The 22,622-nt window shown below is 40.2% G+C and overlaps 1 protein-coding gene across 3 annotated transcripts in view; it reads left to right on the forward strand.

Annotated features, from left to right (window-relative positions):
- Nucleotides 1-7,752: 7,752 nt before the first annotated feature.
- Nucleotides 7,753-22,622, forward strand: part of RFX7 (regulatory factor X7) — a 146,780-nt gene continuing 131,910 nt past the window's right edge. Inside the window, exons 1-2 of one of the 3 annotated variants that reach the window (XM_069596416.1) lie at nt 7,753-7,920; nt 10,574-10,739. In XM_069596416.1, coding sequence (XP_069452517.1) covers nt 10,579-10,739 — 161 coding nt within the window. In that variant the 5' untranslated portion in view covers nt 7,753-7,920; nt 10,574-10,578. Of the gene's footprint in view, nt 7,921-9,984; nt 10,429-10,573; nt 10,740-22,622 lie in introns of those variants that run through there. The other 2 variants (XM_069596417.1, XM_069596418.1) reach the window with 2 other exon arrangements.

Raw genomic sequence — 22,622 nt, forward strand, 5'->3', positions numbered from 1 at the left:
CAGCTGAATTCTACCAAAAATTTAGAGAAGAGCTAACACCTATCCTCCTCAAACTCTTCCAGAAAATTGCAGAGGAAGGTAAACTTCCAAACTCATTCTATGAGGCCACCATCACCCTAATACCAAAACCTGACAAAGATGTCACAGAAAAAGAAAACTACAGGCCAATATCACTGATGAACATAGATGCAAAAATCCTCAACAAAATTCTAGCAATCAGAATCCAACAACACATTAAAAAGATCATACACCATGACCAAGTGGGCTTTATCCCAGGGATGCAAGTATTCTTCAATATCCGCAAATCAATCAATGTAATTCACCACATTAACAAATTGAAAAATAAAAACCATATGATTATCTCAATAGATGCAGAGAAGGCCTTTGACAAAATTCAACATCCATTTATGATAAAAACTCTCCAGAAAGCAGGAATAGAAGGAACATACCTCAACATAATAAAAGCTATCTATGACAAACCCACAGCAAACATTATCCTCAATGGTGAAAAACTGAAAGCATTTCCCCTAAAGTCAGGAACAAGACAAGGGTGCCCACTTTCACCGCTACTATTCAACATAGTTCTGAAAGTTTTGGCCACAGCAATCAGAGCAGAAAAAGAAATAAAAGGAATCCAGACTGGAAAAGAAGAAGTAAAACTTTCACTGTTTGCAGATGACATGATCCTCTACATAGAAAACCCTAAAGACTCCACCAGAAAATTACTAGAGCTAATCAATGAATATAGTAAAGTTGCAGGATATAAAATCAACACACAGAAATCCCTTGCATTCCTATACAATAATAATGAGAAAGTAGAAAAAGAAATTAAGGAAACAATTCCATTCACCATTGCAACGGAAAGAATAAAATACTTGGGAATATATCTACCTAAAGAAACTAAAGACCTATACATAGAAAACTATAAAACACTGATGAAAGAAATCAAAGATGACACTAATAGATGGAGAAATATACCATGTTCATTGATTGGAAGAATCAATATAGTGAAAATGAGTATACTACCCAAAGCAATTTACAAATTCAACGCAATCCCTATTAAGCTACCAGCCATATTTTTCACAGAACTAGAAAAAATAATTTCAAGATTTGTATGGAAATACAAAAAACCTAGAATAGCCAAAGCAATCTTGAGAAAGAAGAATGGAACTGGAGGAATCAACCTGCCTGACTTCAGGCTCTACTACAAAGCCACAGGCATCAAGAAAGTATGGTGCTGGCACAAAGACAGAAATATAGATCAATGGAACAAAATAGAAAGCCCAGAGATAAATCCACACACATACGGACAACTTATCTTTAACAAAGGAGGCAAGAATATACAATGGAGTAAAGACAATCTCTTTAACAAGTGGTGCTGGGAAAACTGGTCAACCACTTGTAAAAGAATGAAACTAGATCACTTTCTAACACCACACACAAAAATAAACTCCAAATGGATTAAAGATCTAAATGTAAGATCAGAAACTATAAAACTCCTAGAGGAGAATATAGGCAAAACACTCTCTGACCTAAATCACAGCAGGATCCTCTATGATCCACCTCCCAGAATCCTGGAAATAAAAGCAAAAATAAACAAATGGGATCTAATTAAAATTAAAAGCTTCTGCACAACAAAGGAAAATATAAGCAAAGTGAAAAGACAGCCTTCTGAATGGGAGAAAATAATAGCAAATGAAGCAACTGACAAACAGCTAATCTCAAAAATATACAAGCAACTTATGCAGCTCAATTCCAGAAAAATAAACGACCCAATCAAAAAATGGGCAAAGAACTAAATAGACATTTCTCCAAGGAAGACATACGGATGGCTAACAAACACATGAAAAGATGCTCAACATCACTCATTATTAGAGAAATGCAAATCAAAACCACAATGAGGTATCACTTCACACCAGTCAGAATGGCTGCGATCCAAAAATCTGCAAGCAATAAATGCTGGAGAGGGTGTGGAGAAAAGGGAACCCTCCTACACTGTTGGTGGGAATGCAAACTAGTACAGCCACTTTGGAGAACAGTGTGGAGATTCCTTAAAAAATTGCAAATAGAACTACCTTATGACCCAGCAATCCCACTGCTGGGCATACACACCGAGGAAACCAGAATGGAAAGAGACACATGTACCCCAATGTTCATCGCAGCACTGTTTATAATAGCCAGGACATGGAAACAACCTAGATGTCCATCAGCAGATGAATGGATAAGAAAGCTGTGGTACATATACACAATGGAGTATTACTCAGCTGTTAAAAAGAATACATTTGAATCAGTTCTGATGAGATGGATGAAACTGGAGCCGATTATACAGAGTGAAGTAAGCCAGAAAGAAGAACACCAATACAGTATACTAACACATATATATGGAATTTAGAAAGATGGCAATGACGACCCTGTATGCAAGACAGCAAAAAAGACACAGATGTGTATAACGGACTTTTGGACTCAGAGGGAGAGGGAGAGGGTGGGATGATTTGGGAGAATGGCATTGTAACATGTATACTATCATGTAAGAATCGAATTGCCAGTCTATGTCCGATGCAGGATACAGCATGCTTGGGGCTGGTGCACGGTGATGACCCAGAGAGATGTTATGGGGAGGGAGGTGGGAGGGGGGTTCATGTTTGGGAACGCATGTACACCCGTGGTGGATTCATGTCAATGTATGGCAAAACCAATACAGTATTGTAAAGTAAAATAAAGTAAAAAAAAAAAAAAAAAAAAAGAATACTGGAGTGGGTTGCCATTTCCTTCTCCAATGCATGAAAGTGAAAATTCAAAGTGAAGTTGCTCAGTCGTGTCCGACTCTTCGTGACCCCGTGGACTGCAGCCCACGAGGCTCCTCCGTCCATGGGATTTTCCAGGCAAGAGTACTGGAGTGGGCTGCCATTGCCTTCTCCAAGAGCAAAACTAAGATTTTTTCTAAGGAAAAAGAAATCCCACCTGTGAAACTGTAGTGCCTATTCCTGCCCAAAAGTTTCTGGCCTGTTAGCCTGCTGCCTGCCTTACAGAGTCTGAACCTGTTAGCTTCCACAATTATGCCAGTCAATTCCTTTATATTATGTAATAAAATAATTAGACTAAATATTATGATAAGTATATGATGATAATCAATATTATAAGAAATTTATAATATAATCTACTGGTTGTTCTCTGATACAACCCTGCCTTATACAGTGAGGGCGGAAGAAGACATTTGGAAATTTGATACTCAGCACAAACTTTATCATCAGCTCTTCACTCAAACTGAGGCTTCCCTGATGGCTCAGTGGTAAAGAATCTACCTGTCAACACAGGAGATGCAGGTTTGATCCCGGGGTAAGGAAGATACTCTGGAGGACAAAATGGCAACCCACTCCAGTGTTCTTGCCTGGAGAATTCCATGGACAGAGGAGCCTGGCGGGCTACAGTTCATGGTGTCGCAAAGTTGGACACACACACACACACACATTCACTCCAATTAGGCCAGTCTCCTGTTTATCTCTTCATAGTGATTCTCCTTTCCCTGCTCTGCTCACATTGCTTTTCCTTCTGACTTGCCGCCACTCTTGTCTCCCACTTTCATAAACTCCTTTCCTTTCCTTACACTCTAGCTCTGTCAGAAGCCCTCGATAAAGTCACCTCCTTTTACTTTAGCTCCATTTGCTCTTTTCTCTCTCTTAATTCCCTCAGCAGATGTTAGTTGTGCCATTCACTGTGATTCTTAACCTTACTCTCTCAACACTGTTTTGTATGTTGTCTTCACTGTTAGTTAGGTATAAATCTGTAAGAACAAATTTGATTGTGCAAGAAATGTTATGCTTCTTTATTGTGTTTAAATTAAATTAAATTCACCTGAGACTTAAGTGATTCCAGCCTTAATTCTGCTTATGTAGAAGGCAATCCAATCCCAGTTATTACCAGGCTTCCCTCCCTTTCTCCCTAGGAATTCACCAGAGTCTGGAAGATTTATGTTGAGCCAGAAAATGGGGGAAGATGGACTTTGACATCTTCACTGTTCCGGGATGTATGGTCCCCACAAGCCAGACAACAGCTCTCTTATGGACTGAGTAGCAGTGGCAGGGGGATTCAGTCTTCTTGGGGTCACCATGCATCTATCTGATGTTTGGCTAGCTCTTGGGGTCCTTCAAGGAAACAAGGCTGGTATCCTCACTACTGAAACCCTGACTTTGACTCTTTTCCAGTGTGGGAAATGTTTTGTTTTGCAACAATTCCACCTACGCACAACCCCTCCTTCCCTCTCTCTCTTTCCTCCTTTCCCTCTCTCCCCAGATGCCCCTACCTCTTGAATCCCCTGGCAAAATCCCTTTGGGAGCAAGAAACCTGGAGGGCAAATCGCTGGGCACAACTATTGGGATACCATTGATGTTGCATTCTAAGGAGCTGTGTCCAGGCGGCTTCAATGACAATGCAAGCAGTGCCTCCTGGAGTTGTCTAAGAGAGAATTTCTGTCAACTTCTTTCTGCCTAGAAACACAAACTCCCTAGAAGCCTGTTTGGAATGGAGGGGAGGGAAAATATAAGAACATAAACCAAATTAACAGCTCAATAAATTATCCTGTCACACACTTGTTTTTCTGTTTGTCCCCTATATTTTCACTTGGTGTTTAAAAATATGTGTGGGCTGATATGTGTTCCAATCAGATTATGAACTTCCTGAAGATTAGAACAATACTGTATTTACCGATTATTTTAAAATCTTTCTCAGTGTAATAATTAGTATATGAGGAGGACATAAGTGTGTCTTGAACCGCAGAACGATAAGCCTGTGGATTACTGACTAGGCTCCACCAGTTCAAACTGCACCAGGGCTGACCTCCTTGTTGAAGGACTGGCTCCAGTGTCTTTTCACTGTCACTTTTAGGGTTAGGTAAATATGCTTTTACTTTACCGGCTTCTGTTCACAGCTGCTGCTAGCCTGAATTTCCAAGATACCACATTTCTACTTGGGACCTTTCTGGCCCCAAGTTAAAAAAGTAAACATTTCTTTTAAAATTCAGACAGATGATATTAACTTGAACCTTCTTTCACATCAAGAGAATTCAGGTCACAACATAAACATGTCTGTCTATGGTAACAATAATGGAGAATTTCTAAATGAAATCAAAGCAGTACCTGGTATGCATTTTCATAATACCTTTCACTTGAAGAGCCAAGTACATTAGAAGAACTTTATCTCAATAATCCTTAGAGATAAGTAAAGGGACCTGACAGAATGACTTGTATAGATAGGGTAACATAACTAGGTTGTTAACACCCTGTTGCCTTGCCTAATATTTAAATAGCCACCCATGGACTGTACCCACCAAGATCCTCTATGAGATTTTCCAAGTAAGAATATTGGAATGGGTTCCCATTCCCTACTCCATAACTTCCCAACCCAGGGATCGAACCCAGTCTCCAGAGTTGCAGGCAGATTCTTTATCATCTGAGCCACCAGGTAAGGGCATGAATAGTTAGGCTACTTTGCCTTAACAAACCATTGTTTTAATGACATAATGGAATATTTGTGCTCTGACAGGAGAACTCACATTTTCACATCACACTAACATTAGTAAGCACAGTATGGAGAAAGTTTAACCAAATTTGCCAATATGCACTTGGTTTTGAACTTTCCAACCTATCTCTTTTGTAATCTTGCTTCCTCTTTGTTGTCTGTCTCCCCATTGCCCTCACCTCCCTTGCTCTAAAGCTAGTAAAAGACTGAAAACTCAATTACATTACAGCATTGGAACTAATAGATCAGCTCCCCTAGGACTCCACGCATTTTGAAAGACAACAGCTTAGCCCAAAGAAAGTGGTTACACCACTTTCAGATATGGTGAAAGATTTTTTTTGGAGGTGGAAAGCCTTCCATTCCTGTTCCCTTAAATAACAACATGTAGATGATTACATATTCTACTTTCAGCTCCAGAGGGAAAAGTTTGCAACTAAAGAAGGCAGAGAAAGTAATGGTAAAGGAAAAGAGGATGAAGGAAGACTTAGTTTTCAAGGAGAGAAGGAAAAGAGAGTAGAACCTTATCTTTTCCACATCTGTAAATCACCGTAACTTGTGGAAATTAGATGTACACTTTAAGCACTTATTCAGTATTAACCAATGATGAAGCCCATTTGGGCCTCATCTTTTGTCAGAACAACTGTAACTAATAACACAGAATAACATTCTGTAAAATGGGCTGTGTCTCCGACCCCTCCACTTCCTCCCCTATACACTCTTAAGGATCTGAGCACAAAGCTAACACTGCATTATTCGCTCATCCCATGTGTCTTCATGGCTTCACACCAGTGTTTGCTCTGCTCCTTGGTCTGAAAACATCTTCCCTTATGGCTCTGCCTGTTGAACATCATTCATCATCATCATTCACCCGATGAGACCCCATTCAAATGCTAGCCAAGAGGTCTTCTCCAAAAGTTCTTTTTGCCTTGAGTAGGACCAATCCCTTCCTCCACTATACTCATCATTTTGTGTAACTAATATGTAGTAATAGGTCTCTCTGCTCCCCAGGATGCGAACTATTTTAAGTTGGGACCAGGTCTTATCTATTTATTTATTTATATTTTCAGTGTCTGATGTTCTTATGTATTGGGTATAATAAATGTATGTACAGTTATCATATAAGATAGTTTCATAAATGACACACAATTTAGACAGAAGAGAGCAAGATGGTATGATGTACTAGGCTAAGAAAATTAAGGTTAGATAACTACTGAATTCAACAAATATTTACTTAACACCTAGGAGTAAGGAATTGTGTCCCAGGATTACTAGGATAAATAGAACATGAGGCTTTGAGGTGCTCACAGTCCACCTTATAGGTTATCTTTCTCTGTGCATAGCAGTACCCTGGTTTAGGTATCACCTTAACATGTTTCTCACAACCTGTGAGGTGAGGTAGGTCATGATTTTCATTTTTACCAGGATGGAAATAGAGGGTTTGAATTTTTAGGTTTTCTGACTCCCAGACTGGAGTCTTTCTTTCCCACTACATCAGTGTTTCTCAAAATTTTCCACAGGAGTACACGTACGTTCACAGGGAGAACAGACTTATAATCTTCAGGGTTGAGAAACAGAAGCTCAAAATCTAGTATGTTCTATTGAAAATTCATGATTACTATAACGTTTCCCATTACTTCTCAGTGAGTCAAACTGAAGGTCTGAGGAAATGAACCACATTGATTCTGGGTCCCTGAGGGGCCTTAGTACAGTTTCATAACAAGAGGAGGGCAAACAAATTTCAGAAACACCATGGCCACACTGCTGCCTTCACGCAAGGTGTCTGGGTTTCGCTTGAGCCCTCACCCAGGATTCTGAGTAACTTCATCAGATTTCTTTCAGGTTTCTTCTAGTATAACTGACTATATTCACTGCCCCGTCCGAAAACGGTAACAAAACTGCATGCACTACCCCCAGATTTTAAGTAAGTAGTGGGGGCTGACCATTTACAGCCTTCCAGCAAGGATGTCCATTCTAGCAATAAGATCTCTTCAATCTGATACTATTTGCCAATCCATTCTTCTCATTGCTTGTTGAACCTAAAAGTTGGAGATCTCGCTTCCAACCGCCCGTGGGTCTTTGAAGGCCCCATAGGTTCAACGACGTCCTTTCGTCAGCACCGCCGCTAGAGGGCAGCCCAGGATTGCAGCTCTGCTGTGCCCTCTAGTGGCTGGTGGGCTGACATGCTCTTTTATGGAACCTATAAAACCCTCAAAAGTTGCACTCGGGAAGTCAGCCTGTGTGACACCCGGCAGCGAAGTTGTAAAAAAGCGTCCTGGTTCTCAGCTTCCTTTTCTTAAAGACTTTGGCAGACTCAGATAATTTCCCGTCTTGGATGAATCTCTCGCTCTCTAGGGTCTCCCCCTCCCCGGGTGTGGCAACGTGGAGCCATCACTCTCTCTTGGCAAGGTAAAAAATTAGAACCTGGGGGACTTCGCGACTTTGCCCAAAGTCTTTACTTCCTCCATCTTCTGCATGGATATAGAGCTTATATAGGCATCCAAAATCTTTCGATATAACCTCTTTTTCGGCATGAGACTTCAGGATTCAAATCCTGGCTCCCTCATTTACTCTTTGGGTCACTTTAAGACAGTTAACCTCACTAAGCTTCTGGTTCATCTGTAAAATTGAGAGAATAGTGCCTACGTTATACAGTTTGCAGATGGTAATGTATAGAAAGTGCTAGGTCTTTCACAGTGAAAGTGTGCATTCGTTATTAGCATTAGCTAGTTTTCTCAAAGCTTCTAAGTGCACACCACGTCTTTCAATTTGGTACAAAAAAAAAAAAAAAAGCCTGTCTTTACATAGGACCCAAGGGTACATGTGCAAAAATGAATTAATAAACAACTTAATTTTCTAAAAGTGGCTAAGCTAACAGTGACCTTAGCTTATGGAAAGAGGGGCTCGTTATGTGATAGAATCAGTGCCATGGGCTTCAGAGTGCAAAGGAACCCAACAGGCCTAGAATCCTCATGAAAGAGCTATTTTGCACACAGGTGTCCTTCCTCTTTCCTAGTCCCTGTGCTCCCACCACGTGTAAGAATTCAGCGAATCTGGGAGTGGATTCTGTGAGTTAGGCCTGGGGGCACGATGGTGCAAAAGCAAAATGGTTCCAGGCCAAGGCAGGGAACTGAGAACTCCAAAGGCCAAGAAACCCAAGCCAATCAGATTCCCCACACCCAGGAGTCTAAAAGGTGGCAGAGACTCGCTGCCCAAAGTCCAAGCACGGCAGGAAAGTGGCCAGAGAATCTGACAGGTAGAAACACGATAGAAACTGTCAGAAAAGTTAAAGCTGAAGAGCTCATAACCCCCACAGGCCCAGAGAAAGGTCAGTATGAGCTGAGCAGCTGTTCCATCTGGTGCCAGAGACCTTGGCTGTAGTCTACACCAGGCAGTTTAGGCCTCCCTGATCAGCCCCACCTAGAAAAGCCAATTCTTCTGCTCTTAAAGGGGACCTGCCTGTTTCTGGCAGGGAGTCTTACTCTCAGTGGGCAAAGCTAGCTCTTAAGGATGAGTAGCGGGGGAGGGGGCAGAGAGGACGTTTAGGGGTTCAACTGGATCCAAAAGGAAGGCGCTTGTGAATGGAGCCTGAGCCACCATGTTGTGAGAACTACACGCGTTTCTTTCCGAGGCAGGCAGGGGCCTTGGCTGCCAGGGACCCTGACAAGCCGCGACTTGAGCTGCGCTTTGGAGACTGGGTTGGCTGGAGAGCGGTATAGAGGAGGAAGGAGGGCGTTCCTGCAAAGGGGGTGGGGTGGGGAGGGAGGTGAGAGGAACAGCAGGAGCAAAGGCACGAAGGAAGAATGAGTCTGCTGCGCGTTGAGAATGGCATGGAGACTTCACTGATTGGAGCCGAGAGTTCTTGCAGGGGGATGGAGGCAGCGATGATTGGATAGCTAAAGTGGGGCCAGATTTGGAGGGCTTTGAATGCCCGACCGAGGAGCACTCAACCCAGCTCCTGCCTCGCGATTTCCGTTCAAGACTGAATTACCTAAAGGGTGGTTAATTCCAACGGGTGTTCTTCTTTGGGGGCTTCTGAAAAGTCAGTTTATCCTCTTACCTCATTCAATTCTGTTCTTTTCACCAAGGAGAAAGTAATCCTCACTTGTCGAGGGGAGAGAGGATAATGTTGACTGATTTCACTTTACTTGCTTGGAGGATGCAAAAAAAAAAATCCCATTTCCACGCCAAATATTAAATTTGGTTTCTCCTCCTCACGCAAGTTCTCTTTCTCTCGCCAGCACCTCCCCCACGTTTTTCCTGCTCTCCACCAGCTCGGCCAGTTGCCTCCTCAGCCCCGGAGGCGCGCGTTCCGGGCCCGGCTGGCCCGCGCTCGCCCTCCGCGCCCGGGCCCCCCCACCAGCCCCACTCCTGCCCGCGCCCGTACCCCGCATACACTGGTCCACGCCCCCCCCCGCCCCCCCGCGGCCGAGCGGTAGGTGTTTTGCCGTCTGCGCCGGGCCGCAGTGCGGCTGCGCGCATTGGGCTGCCTCCGGGGCTGGCAGGGCAGCGGCGGCGGCGGGACCGGGAGCGAGCGGCGGCGACGGCGGCGGCGGCGGCGTGGGGAGTGGCGTGGAGCCGAGCCTGGGGCTGCAGCCGCAGCGCGGGGCCCCCGGAGTAGAAAGCCCCGCGGGCAAGAAAGGAAAGGCCGGGCCGTCAGGTCCCTAAGCAACCGTTCTCCTTGGATTTGGGGGAGCCTCGCCCCCACCCCACCTCATCTTCAGACGCCCCCTCCTCATCCACCCGCCCCCCTCCAAGCCCTGGCCGCTGACGGGAGGAGGCGGCGGCGGCGGCGGGGGGCTGAGGGGAGCCGCCATGCCTCTCCCGCGGTGAAGCGCCCCGGCCGTAAGGAGCCGCTCGGTCTCCCCGGTGATGTCCCCCAGGCGGCAGGCGAAAGCGACTCACTCGAGCCCTGGGGTAAAGGCCTAGCTTATCCAGCTTCCTTCCTCCTCCTCCTCCTCTTCCCTTCCCCGTTCCTCTCCCCCTTCGTCCACCCCTCCCCGTCTCTTCCCTCACCCTTCCCCGCGCCCCCATCTTCCCTCCCTCCCTCCCACCCCTCCAGCAGCGATGGCAGAGGAACAACAACAGCCGCCACCACAGCAGCCTGATGCCCATCAGCAGCTTCCCCCCAGCGCCCCCAACTCGGGGGCTGCTCTGCCAGCCCTTGTGCCCGGGCTGCCAGGGACAGAGGCCAGCGCGCTGCAACACAGGATCAAGAACTCCATCTGGTAAGAGGATCCTCCATCGCTGGGGTAGAAAAGCCCAGGCACATTTCTGCTGCAAAGAGGGTGGGGGGCGGCGGGCTGGGGAGCGGAGGAGGAGGCTGATACATTCATTGAATGTGGGTCTCCGAAGTCGGGTGCGTATTTATAGTATCTCTGGAGGTGTGGGGACTTTGCATCAGTCCCTGGGCTCCGGAGCCAGAAAATGCTTTTACCCCCTCCTCAATTGCAAGTGCAGTTGAATAAGTCATATGTGTTTTTCACTTATGTGTAAGAGGAATATGGGTCGAAATTAAGTCATGTTGCATGATGATAGTATGAATTTGGGACTGAGAAATGTGAAATGTGTTTACTTCTTTTTGCAGTCATACTGGGAGGAAGCAGTGTATTGTGAATTTTCACCAAACAGACATTGTGCATAAGGCTATTAATATGCAGCGCAAAACCTAATGTGTCTCTTTCTTTCAGTTGGCTTAGCTGCTGTTTCTGAATGTTTTTGCCTTCTTTATTCTGAGATTAAATTTATCTTCCAGGGACCTTAATCTTTTTGCATTGATTGTGAAGAAAGGGTTTCTGTAGTATGAGACATTTTAAGGTGGTAGTTTACACTGTAAAGTGATTTTCTAATTTTAAAGGATGCTTTAATTTAAAATAAATGTGTTGCCATTTCGTGTCTTTTTTTAGAAACCTTGGATGAAATACCCCTTGCTATTCTTGTACTTTCTTGTATAAGAATTTGCAATATTTCAACATTAGATTAAACTCTGAAAGACTGGTGGCAGTCTTTTAATAATTAAATACACTGAGTTAAGTCTATCCTCTGTTAGAGCCATTGGAAATATTCTTTAAACATGAACTTGCATTATTTTTGTAGGATTCTTCATTAACTGAAATGTTATAAAAAGTGTAGTGCTATTTTTTAAATGGAAAGCATTATTTGGAGTTTGGTCTAAGACTGCTTTTAATAGATGATTAAAAATAGAATTAAATGTGTTTTAAAAAGCTCTGATTTTATGAAATCTTACATGTTCATCATCGAATATGATTACTGAAATACCAAATCTCCTTACTTTTTATATTGTAATTAAAAAATAAATGTATCGTAAGACAACTGGCATTGTAGTACAGTATTTACACACTTAAAAACAGTGACGATTTTTAAATGCACAATTAAAGTTTGTTATATAGTAATTTTCATTAATTTCTTGGCACACATCCATATTGTCATGATGCTAATATGAAGTAGGTCAGTGCAGGCTTTAATAGTTTGATACTGCACAGTATTTGGCAGCTGAGTATCTTGCTTTCAGTTTTCATTTTTAAATGAAGTTTAAATATTTTTAAAAGAATTTTTTAGGGTTGACAATAGTCATGTTGTTGCAATTTGAATAGGTCAGATAAATAAGATTGTGTGTATGTGGGTGAGAGAGAGAGAGAAGGGTTTATTCTTTGATGGATGCCCTCACCCCCTTTTTAGGGCTATAATTTAAAGGAAGAGATACTCAATATCCTGATTATCATCAGGGTTTTCAGAAACCAGGTTTCTTCCCCCTAACTTAATGTTACCAGCGTCTCTGAAGTCTGAATTGAGCACTTTGGTTTTTACATTCAGGTAAGGGACATTCAAGTTAAAGGACTAAAATATTTTAAGAAAGGCAAATTTTGAAAGTTGAATTAATAATTATGTTTTGATTTATTGTGAGAACAATAGGGGAAAGGATCGTTCACCTTATATTTTTAAAGTATGAGTAAGTTGTATAGGCAGCAGGCTGAAGTATTTGAATAATAATGTAGTGGAGTGCTCATTTGGTAAATCATGTGATTTAATTGTTCTTTAATTGATCATTTATATTTACACATCTATTACAACTTAACTGTGCTGATTTTAATGTGAGGAAAACTCCTAAAGTACAGTGTACTTCAGTTTTTGGTACTTTGAAAAAACAGAATGACAACAAACACCTTAATCCCCAAATGTACAATTTTATAACTTCATTTTAAAATTGTACTGGCACACTAGCATTTAATTTTCAGCTTTAGAAATCCTGTTTGCACAATTATTTATTTATATTTAAAACTTTAAACATTCGTGGATCATAAACAGTGTTAGTGGCTATATTTATGTATGGCCTCATAGCCCCTCCTCCACAACACTGGATGTATGTTATTCATTAAGTGACTATATAAAATAAAGATATTACAAAGTGAACGCTCTTTTACTCCCATATCCTCCTAAGAAATAGTATGTGTGTGTGTATATGTATAAAATTAAAATGACTTAATAGATAAGATTGCAGTTATTTAGATATCTCATTTCACATTTATTGAAGCAACAGTATCTTTTTACCTATTATTTTGTCACTTGATAATGTTCTGAAAGATTATCATGGACTATGTCCTATATCAACCTTTGGTATCATTACTAATGAGACTTTAAAATTTCATTATACAGAAGTGTGGTACTTAATAATTATCAAGTGAGCTTTGCGTTTAGGTTGATCATAGTTTCTAAATTATTGGACTTCATGTCACAAACAAGTCTGAACTTGTCCTCATATTTTACAGATACATCGTATGTAATGTAGGCCTTTAGCTAGACAGTGAATTATTTATTATCTGTTCATAATTAATCTATTCTGTTCATTAAAGTAAAATACTATTAGATGAAAGTATGTCCATGGTTATTTCAAGCATTAAATGAGTGTTTGGAAAAATATTAAGTATTCAGAGTTGAAATCATGATGTTAATGATTTAACATCAGGAGCCCTATTTCTTAAGATTTGGAAATACATGTTTTTCGAGATAGTTCTACAAAATAAAGTTACTAACTTGTTAGTGTTGTAATATTTGTATAATATACTTATGGGTACCTTCCACTTAAGTCCAAGGTAATGAACATGCACCTTTCTTGATCTCATTCCCACTCCATAGAGATCCAAGTCACTTCCCTTACACAGCTCACTTGAGAGTAATTTTCAGAGGTATGTTTTAATACTGAATAGGCTATACAATTGTTTTTATATTTTGTAAATAATAGAAAATAATTCTGTTATAAACTTTTCATTAAAAAAGATAAGCTAGTGACATGCATTTTTTTTTCCTAAATAAAGACTCATACTGGCAACCTAAAACAAAGCCACAATCTAACCTCACTGTACACTTTAACTTACATTGCACTCCTCTTAGATAAGTTACCGAAGTAAGTTTTTCCTTCCTCTTATCTATCAGTGTCTTCATAGTTTTGTTTTTTTTGTGTATTTTAGACCAAAAAACCCTGTGATTTTCTTTCCCTTTAAAAAGTAGTTTTTCTTGAAACCCTGGTAGAATAAAATTACTGTGGAAAAATTGCATTTGAAATCTCTCCTGCCTGTTTGTGATTAGTTATGTTTAAGAATAATCATACCTGCATGGTTGGGAGTGATTAACATATTTGAAATTAGATGGTATCATAGATGACAAACCTTTCCCTATAAATTCAAAAGAAAGCCTGATGTTCCATTGTAGAAAATGTTCTAATACTTTATTTACCCAACAAATTCAGGAATTCTTAAAAGTATTACTTATTATCCATTATTATTTTTATTTATATACTTCTGTTTGCAAGTAAGACCTATAAACCAAAAGCAATCCTATATGATGTGTTATTCTACTCACTTTATGGAAGGAGATAAATTGAGTGACAGGGAAGCTGTAGGATTCCTCTGATTTCGTTATCAGATGCTAGAAGTGGTCCTGTGGCTATTGTTCCTTGTCTTTATTTAATCGTGTAAATCATACAGAGGTCTGAATCTGGTACATTTTAGATTTAGAATTGAAACCCAAATTGAGCAGCTTATTTCTTAGTTGCAGTAAGCAAAGTATGGCAATCCATAAGTTTTTTAGCAAAGTGTGGCGATCCATAAGTTTTCTTCTTAGTGCCATATTTGTCCTATTTTCTGTCCCTGTGAAAGAACTCAGTAGTTCAGTTTTGTCCTTGGTTCTGGTTTAGGCAATTTTTAGCTGTCTAAGAAATAGTTATTGTTTCTTCAACTGCAGTGGAAAACATTTACTATAAAGCTCATGACTTTAGAATTTACTTTAACCATAAGCCTAGGATTTTCATTTTGCTTTAAAATTAGAGACTGACTAGCAGTAAATCATCTGGCTTTTAAATATTTTGAGTAGTTGTTTGACATGCTACCTGCCCTGAGTTCAGTCTGTCTTCCATACCCACACCAAAAATTTAGAGTTCTTTTGGCTTGTCTGTAATGAGGCCAGCTGTAATGGTGCATCCTAGCACTGTTTCTGGTTCCAGAAAGAAGGCAGCTCTCCTCTATAATCTAAAACCGATGAAAACGTCTTCCTCTGTTATTCAGAAAGCAAGTTAAGCATTTTCAAGCCCCTCAACTTTACAGCCTTATTTAACTTAGGTAATGGATATATGTGTGTATAAATAATTGACCAATTTGCTCTCCCCAGTGAGAGGTGTCTTGAATGATGTAATGTGCAGAACTGATTTGGTTTCTGTCTCACTATTAGTTTTTGGTATTATTGAGGGAAATGAACTTCACAGTGGTAGGAAAGACAGAAGTATAGCTTATTTTTGTTAAAGATGTTTTGAAGAAAAGCTTAAGTTAAATCACTTTATATTAGAAAAATGTTACACACTAAAATTACACAAATGAAAATAATTAAAATGAGGCTTGTCATTCACTTAAATTTGAACAAGAACAGTGTGTTAAGTGCTCACCTGAGTACCTGCTGTATATAAAGTAGTATGCTAGAGACTGGCATTTGAGGAATGCCCATTCACTTGTAATATTAACCTTGTAATGTTAACCTAAGCAATAATGTGTACCAAAACCTCTCTTTTATTCAGTTCAGGGCCAGGGAATGAGGTGACAAGTGCTAAAGCATGGGAAAAGTAGACCCCTTAGTTTCCTTGTGGATAAAACGCAAAATTTATACCAGATGACCTTGCAAGTTCCTTTAGCTTAAATTTCCATGACTCTGTTACAAAATTAATATTGACAGCAATAGAAAGTATACCATAAGTACAGAGAAAGACTAACATTTAACTAATCAGCAGTCAGCAGAACATTTTCACTGGACAAATTACTAGGTCTTGCTGGTGTTTCCTTGGGTGCTAGCCCATGAGGACTACCTGAAGGTGTAATTCACTTGTTACCTTGTGCAAGACTTCTCTTACGTGAGATTCAGTCTGCAGATATTTATTAAGCATATATTACATTTAAGGTATTCTAAGAGCTGTTGTTAATTATGCAGAAATATGTAAGACTATGTAGTACTCCCTGTTGTTGGGAAGTTTACTAGTTGTTGGTTAAGAGATTGCACTAGGAGGTTGTTTGTGTGATTGTTTTATTTATAAAAAGGTGCTCAATACTTATAAGCACCTTATAGGAACTTTTTTCCTGTAGTAATATTTTAAGGCAGTGGTGAGTGTTAATAAGCTGTGTATTCTCTTCAGAATAGTTGAGTGTTGAGTTGAGCGTCACAGCTTTATTCATCAAGGGTGGACATTTTAATTCATAGTTGTGACTGAGTGTTCTTTATAATTACTATAAAGTACAAGACAATAAGATACTCTGACCAAACTAGACCACTTTGTCCGGTGCCTCCTTTTGGTCTTTTTACTTGCTTTCTCATCTGCTTCCTTGAGAGTTCTAAGAGTTCAGGTTAAAGATGAGCAGCACAGACCAATAGGAGGAAGACTCTTCCAGTCCTGGGCAGAATATTAAACAAGGAACAATAAGCCTAATGCACTTGATTGCTGACTCTGAGATTAAGATAGTTAACACTTAACCTTATCCTACATGAATACAAACTTTAAAACATGATTTAATTCCTCTTTCTTGACACATTTACTTTTTTCTGTTTCGTGGACTATATACTTCCTATTTGTAAGGGGAAATAGAAAACAATGAGGTTTGCCTAATTATGCACCTCTATCAGGCATCTATTACAGGAGCTCCTATATATATTAGAAGAATGTGTGGGAGGTAAGCTTTTATATCTTAGAACAAACAAAAAACATCCAGATATATTCCTTGCTATTTGCACACTATTTGGTTTCTTGATTCAGAGAGTGAGAGGTCAGAGTGACAGATTCCAATCTGTTATGTTTTGGAATTTGGGGAAGCAAAAGTCCATATGCTGTGAAATACCATCTCCTCCAAATAGCTTTATCTTGAAAAAAAATTACCTGTACCCATTCCTGGTCTGGATTTGAATAGGAAGGGTTCAGATAGCAAAAGATACATTTACACTCTTTGTGACACAAGATTCAAATTGACTGGAACTTGCAAATGCTACAAGTCTGATTGATGAGTGATGCTTACCAAAGGCGTGGGAATAGGAAGTGATGGTACATATGCCTATAGTTACCACCCCTTTTCTTTCTGAAATCTGTGATTTTTAGAATTTGAGCTCGATTATAGATAAAGCATCAGAACTATTGGTTATCTTGGAGGATGGTCCCTAGAGCTTTATAGGATGGTTGCCAGCTTTGATGTCTGATTTTAAGATACAAGCTAAGCATGGAGAACACTTGGGTTTGTGTTTTTCTATCTTTTCTTGTCGTTTTATTTTTCTATGACTTGCCTAGTTTGATCATCTTTTACTGCCAGGTGACTTCAAGATGGGAACAGGGAATTACCATATTAAGTGGCTCCTTCAGTTTGTATTATCCATAACCCTTATCTTTGCTTTTATTGTCTTGTTTCTCTGTTTAGGTCTGTGCAGGTTTTTTCTACCTGCTACCTTAAAAACCCATTTCGTTTTTCTGATGACGCATTTTAACTTTAAGATCCAACTCATGTGCCACTGCTTCCATGAAACTTCTCCCCGCTCCTGAGGAACAATGATCTAAGGTGTATAAACTAATTTTTTTCATTAATTTAGACTGGCCTTACCTGAGATAAATCCATTTTAGTGACATTTTCACTTAATTTAAATGAAATATTCTCATTTTCCAATATGTAAAGTTTATAGGAATTCAAAGACTGGATATACCTGAAACAGAGCAACCACTGCATAATAAGTAGTTTACAATGTGACAGTAAAATACTATTTGTATATGGAATAGCCAAGAACTTGCTGTTATTTTGCAATATACATAATATTTTAAAAATGTAATTGGATAAGAATATCACTTCAGTGATATCTTGCTTGCAACAAAGCTGGTGCTTCTGGGAGGTTGGGAAATGTATTAGAACAAGGTGCTTCAGTTAAACGTAAGTGAATACTTCCTTACTTTGATTGCATTCATTAGATTTATTAATTTGCATTTGTGTAAAAGCAGTCTGTGATCAAAAAATTAACTGTCAGATTATTAAATGCATGATCCCTTTTTCTAAAGCAGAAGATATTAGCAAGCATTGTTTGGGCAAATTCTGTACACACGAGTTTCAAAAAAGTGAGAAAATCAGTGCCTTTCCTATGTCTGCATAATCAATTCAATGCCCATTTATTTTAGTGTCTAGTACATACTGGCATAAGTAAGTAAGTGTTAGTCACTCAGTCGTGTTCGAATCTTTGCGACCCCAGGCTGTTCTGTCCATGGATTCTCCAGGCAAGAATACTAGAGTAGGTTGCCATACCTTTCTCAAGGGGATCTTCCCGACCTAGGGATTGAACCTGGATCTGTTGTATGGCAGGCAGATTCTTTACTGTCTAAGTCACCAGGGAAGCCCACATACAGGCCTAGGAAGATTAAAAAGATTAAAAAGCAGTAAGACACTAGCTCTGCCTCATATTCACCCTCTGTGTGTAGTCGTATGCAACAGAATTGAATTTAATAAAGGTTAGATTTTGTGAATGCAGTGATGATGTAATCGATGGTATAAACAAATACAGAATTTAGATGAATGCGAGATTCAGTGAGGACATAATAGTATTATTGGCAAAATGCAGGATCACGGCCTTAACAAAATCAAAGGATTGGCTTCTGATCCAAATACATTTAACAGTTTGCTTACTCAGTTCAGTTCAGTCACTCAGTCATGTCTGACTCTTTGCGACCCAATGAACTGCAGCACACCAGGCCTCCCTGTCCATCACCAACTCCCAGAGTCCACCCAAACCCATGTCCGTCGACTCAGTGATGCCATCCAACCATCTCATCCTCTGTCGTCCCCGTCTCCTCCTACCCTCAATCTTTCCCAGCATCAAGGTCTTTTCAAATGAGTCAGCTCTTCGCATCAGGTGGCCGAAGTATTGGAGTTTCAGCTTCAACATCAGTCCTTCCAGTGAACACCCAGGACTGATCTCCTTTAGGATGGACTAGTTGGATCTCCTTGCAGTCCAAGGGACTCTCAAGAGTCTTCACCAACACCACAGTTCAAAAGCATCCATTCTTCGGTGCTCAGCTTTCTTTATAGTCCAACTCTCACATCCATACATGACCACTGGAAAAACCATAGCCTTGACTAGATGAACCTTTGTTGGCAAACTAATGCCCCTGCTTTTGAATATGCTGTCTAGGTTGGTCATAACTTTCCTTCCAAGGAGTAAGTGTCTTTTAATTTCATGGCTGCAGTCATCATCTGCAGTGATTTTGGAACCCCCCAAAATAAAGTCTGACACTGTTTCCACATCTATTTGCCATGAGGTGATGGGACTGGATGCCATGATCTTAGTTTTCTGAATGTTGAGCTTTAAGCCAACTTTTTCACTCTTCTCTTTCACTTTCATCAAGAGGCTTTTTAGTTCCTCTTCACTTTCTGCCATAAGGGTGGTACCATCTGCATATCTGAGGTTATTGATATTTCTCCTGGCAATCTTGATTCCAGCTTGTGCTTCCTCCAGCCCAGCGTTTCTCATGATGTACTCTGCATAGAAGTTAAATAAGCAGGGTGACAATATACAGCCTTGACATACTCCTTTTCCTATTTGGAACCAGTCTGTTGTTCCATGCCCAGTTCTAACTGTTGCTTCCTGACCTATATACAGGTTTCTCAAGAGGCAGGTCAGGTGGTCTGGTATTCCCATCTCTTTCAGAATTTTCCAGTTTATTGTGTTTCACACAGTCAAAGGCTTTGGCATAGTCAATAAAGCAGAAATAGATGTTTTTTCTGGAACTCTGTTTTTTCGATGATCCAGTGGATGTTGGCAATTTGATCTCTGGTTCCTCTGCCTTTTCAAAAACCAGCCTGAACATCTGGAAGTTCATGGTTCACATACTGTTGAAGCCTGGCTTGGAGAATTTTAAGCATTACTTTCCTAGCGTGTGAGATGAGTGCAATTGTGCAGTAGTTTGAGCATTCTTTGGCATTGCCTTTCTTTGGGATTGGAATGAAAACTGACCTTTTCCAGTCCTGTGGCCACTGCTGAGTTTTCCAAATTTATTGGCAAATTGAGTGCAGCACTTCCACAGCATCATCTTTCAGGACTTGAAACAGCTCAGCTGGAATTCCATCACCTCCACTAGCTTTGTTCGTAGTGATGCTTCCTACGGCCCACTTGACTTCACATTCCAGGATGTCTGGCTGTACGTGAGTGATCACACCATCATGATTATCTCAGTCATGAAGATCTTTTTCGTACAGTTCTTCTGTGTATTCTTGCCATTTTGCTTACTGGGAGATCTTTATTCCCACTATTAGGAATTAATTGATGATAGTAAGCCTTGCCAGTAATGAGACTAATTAGAGGAGAACAGTTTAGGAGAAAATTTGCTTGATTGAAGAGTGGGGTTTTCACCTGTCGCAATCCTCTCATCTAAATTTTAACGCACAAAGGTAGAAGCAATAATATAAAGTAATAATAAAGACGAAAACGATGAAGTTGGGTGAAGCTGGGCCAGGGGACCAGAACTGTTCTGATAGCAGTCTTGGCAAGGAACTGTGTATCCTGAATTGACTCAGTTAATGATGCTACTTCATGAAGAGGATTAGGATATTTAATGTGGGGTCCCTCATGTATCTCATTCAGCCCATATCTTGGCTCCTATATCTTGGCGCCTATATCTATGTACTTTTCTATTATTGGAGGCAGTTTGCTTTCCCCTTTGGATTCATGTGTGTCCGTATATTTAGGGAATTTGTTTTTTAACACATACCCCTTTTCTGTCAGCATCATCAAACTGTTCTTTTCCACAGGCTGCCTTTTCTGTGACTTTATACATGGTTAGGACTTCCTTAAATCAGCAGCAAGCAACCCTGGAGGTTTTGCAGTAAATCAAACAGTTGATCTCTGAAAAACCTAAGGAGCTCATTTGTAGTTGTAAGAAAAAAGTCATTAGTTAAATGAAGAATGTAAATGCTCATTTTAAAGAAAGAATAACATAAACTGTTAACAAATATTCAGAAATCTTTACTTGCAATGATGAACACAAATATTGCAGAAAAGTACTGATTTTCTGACTACTGAGAAAGGATTTGAGAAATAGAGTAATCATTGCTAGCCAGTCTTACTATTTCTTTATCCCTTTACCTTCCTCTAGTCCCTTAGATACTCCATTGTATGATATGCAAGCCCACTCAGATTTCTGGTGGATTAAGTTTGAACATATATTTTAAATGTGTTAACTGTGCCTGCACTTAGATGGTGGAAAAATGTGTGATTTTTTTCCCCCTCTGCTTTGTTATTTTCTCCAAATTTTTAAAAATGAGCAAATATTTTTAGTTTGAAAAAATATCCAAAGAAATAAATTAATGCCCTTTGTCTACCCTGCTGTTGCCTCTTGCTGCTATCTTTCCTTCAGATCTTTTCTCTGTCTTTAACGTTTTTAATTCCTGCCGTCTGGCTTCCTGCTCTCCTTGCCAATTCAGTGACCTTTATTTGAGTCTTTATTTTTCATTTTGCCTATAACTTTTCTTCTTATTAAGATTGCTTCATACTTGGGAAATTTTCATTCATTCATTTTTGAGAGTCACCTTTGGATCAGCTACTCAGAGGCCAGGCATTAGGGATTCCATCAGCAAGGATGTAGGATCTCTGATTTGGGGACATTACTTCTTCTGATTAATATTTTATCTTTTCTGTGTATTTCCTCTAGATGCTTTTTAATTATGAATATCCAAACACTTATTTCTCAGCCATGCATTCTTTTTTTCTTTTTATGTCTTTGCTAAAGTCAAGAAATAGGCTGATAAGACAGCTCTAACCACATCTACTCGTTCATTCGCCAGAGTACAGGTTGTCGCCAGTGTCGTCTTAAACTTGGCCTTTTCACGCTAACCCTTCTTCTGTGCTATGATGCCTTGCCACTTCAATTTGCTTTCCTTTCCAGTTACTGTAGTCCTTTGGTAGCAGATATCACTGTTCCTTCATTCTGTCAGGCTAGCAGTATTGGTTTCATATTTGATTTTGCTCTCTTATCCATTACCCAGAATTTTAACATATTGCCAAGTTTGCCTTGTCACTTAAGTTCTTCCCTATCTTCCCATTTCTACTGCCAGGACCATAGCTAAGTGCTTTACCATCTCATTCCTGGATTATTACAGCAGCAAAATAGCTGTTCTCTTCCTCTAGCCTTTCCCCCCGACCCAAGTATGCTGCATATTGCTGCCAAACTAAGTCTTCTGAAACATCTTTTTTCATGTCATCCCCTTCTAAAACCTATAGTAATTTCATCTTGCCTGCTGTATCATGTCTGAGTGTTTGTCAGGTTTCAGAGGCCTGCGTAAGGACTTCTCTGGTGGTCCAGTGGTTAAGAATCCACCTTCCATTGCAGAGGATGTAGGTTTGATCCCTAGTCAAGGAACTAACATCCCACATGCCTTGGGGCAACTAAGCCCATGCACTTCAACTACTGAGCCTAAGCACCAGAACTAGAGAGAAGCCAGCATGCTGCAAGAGAGATTGCATGTGCTGCAACTAAGGCTCAATTCAGCCAAATAAATAAATATTAAAAAAAAAAAAAAGCCTGTGTAATCTAGCCCTGTACA

Source organism: Ovis canadensis, chromosome 7, assembly GCF_042477335.2.
Source record: "Ovis canadensis isolate MfBH-ARS-UI-01 breed Bighorn chromosome 7, ARS-UI_OviCan_v2, whole genome shotgun sequence".
In the NCBI taxonomy this organism is placed as follows: domain Eukaryota; kingdom Metazoa; phylum Chordata; class Mammalia; order Artiodactyla; family Bovidae; genus Ovis; species Ovis canadensis.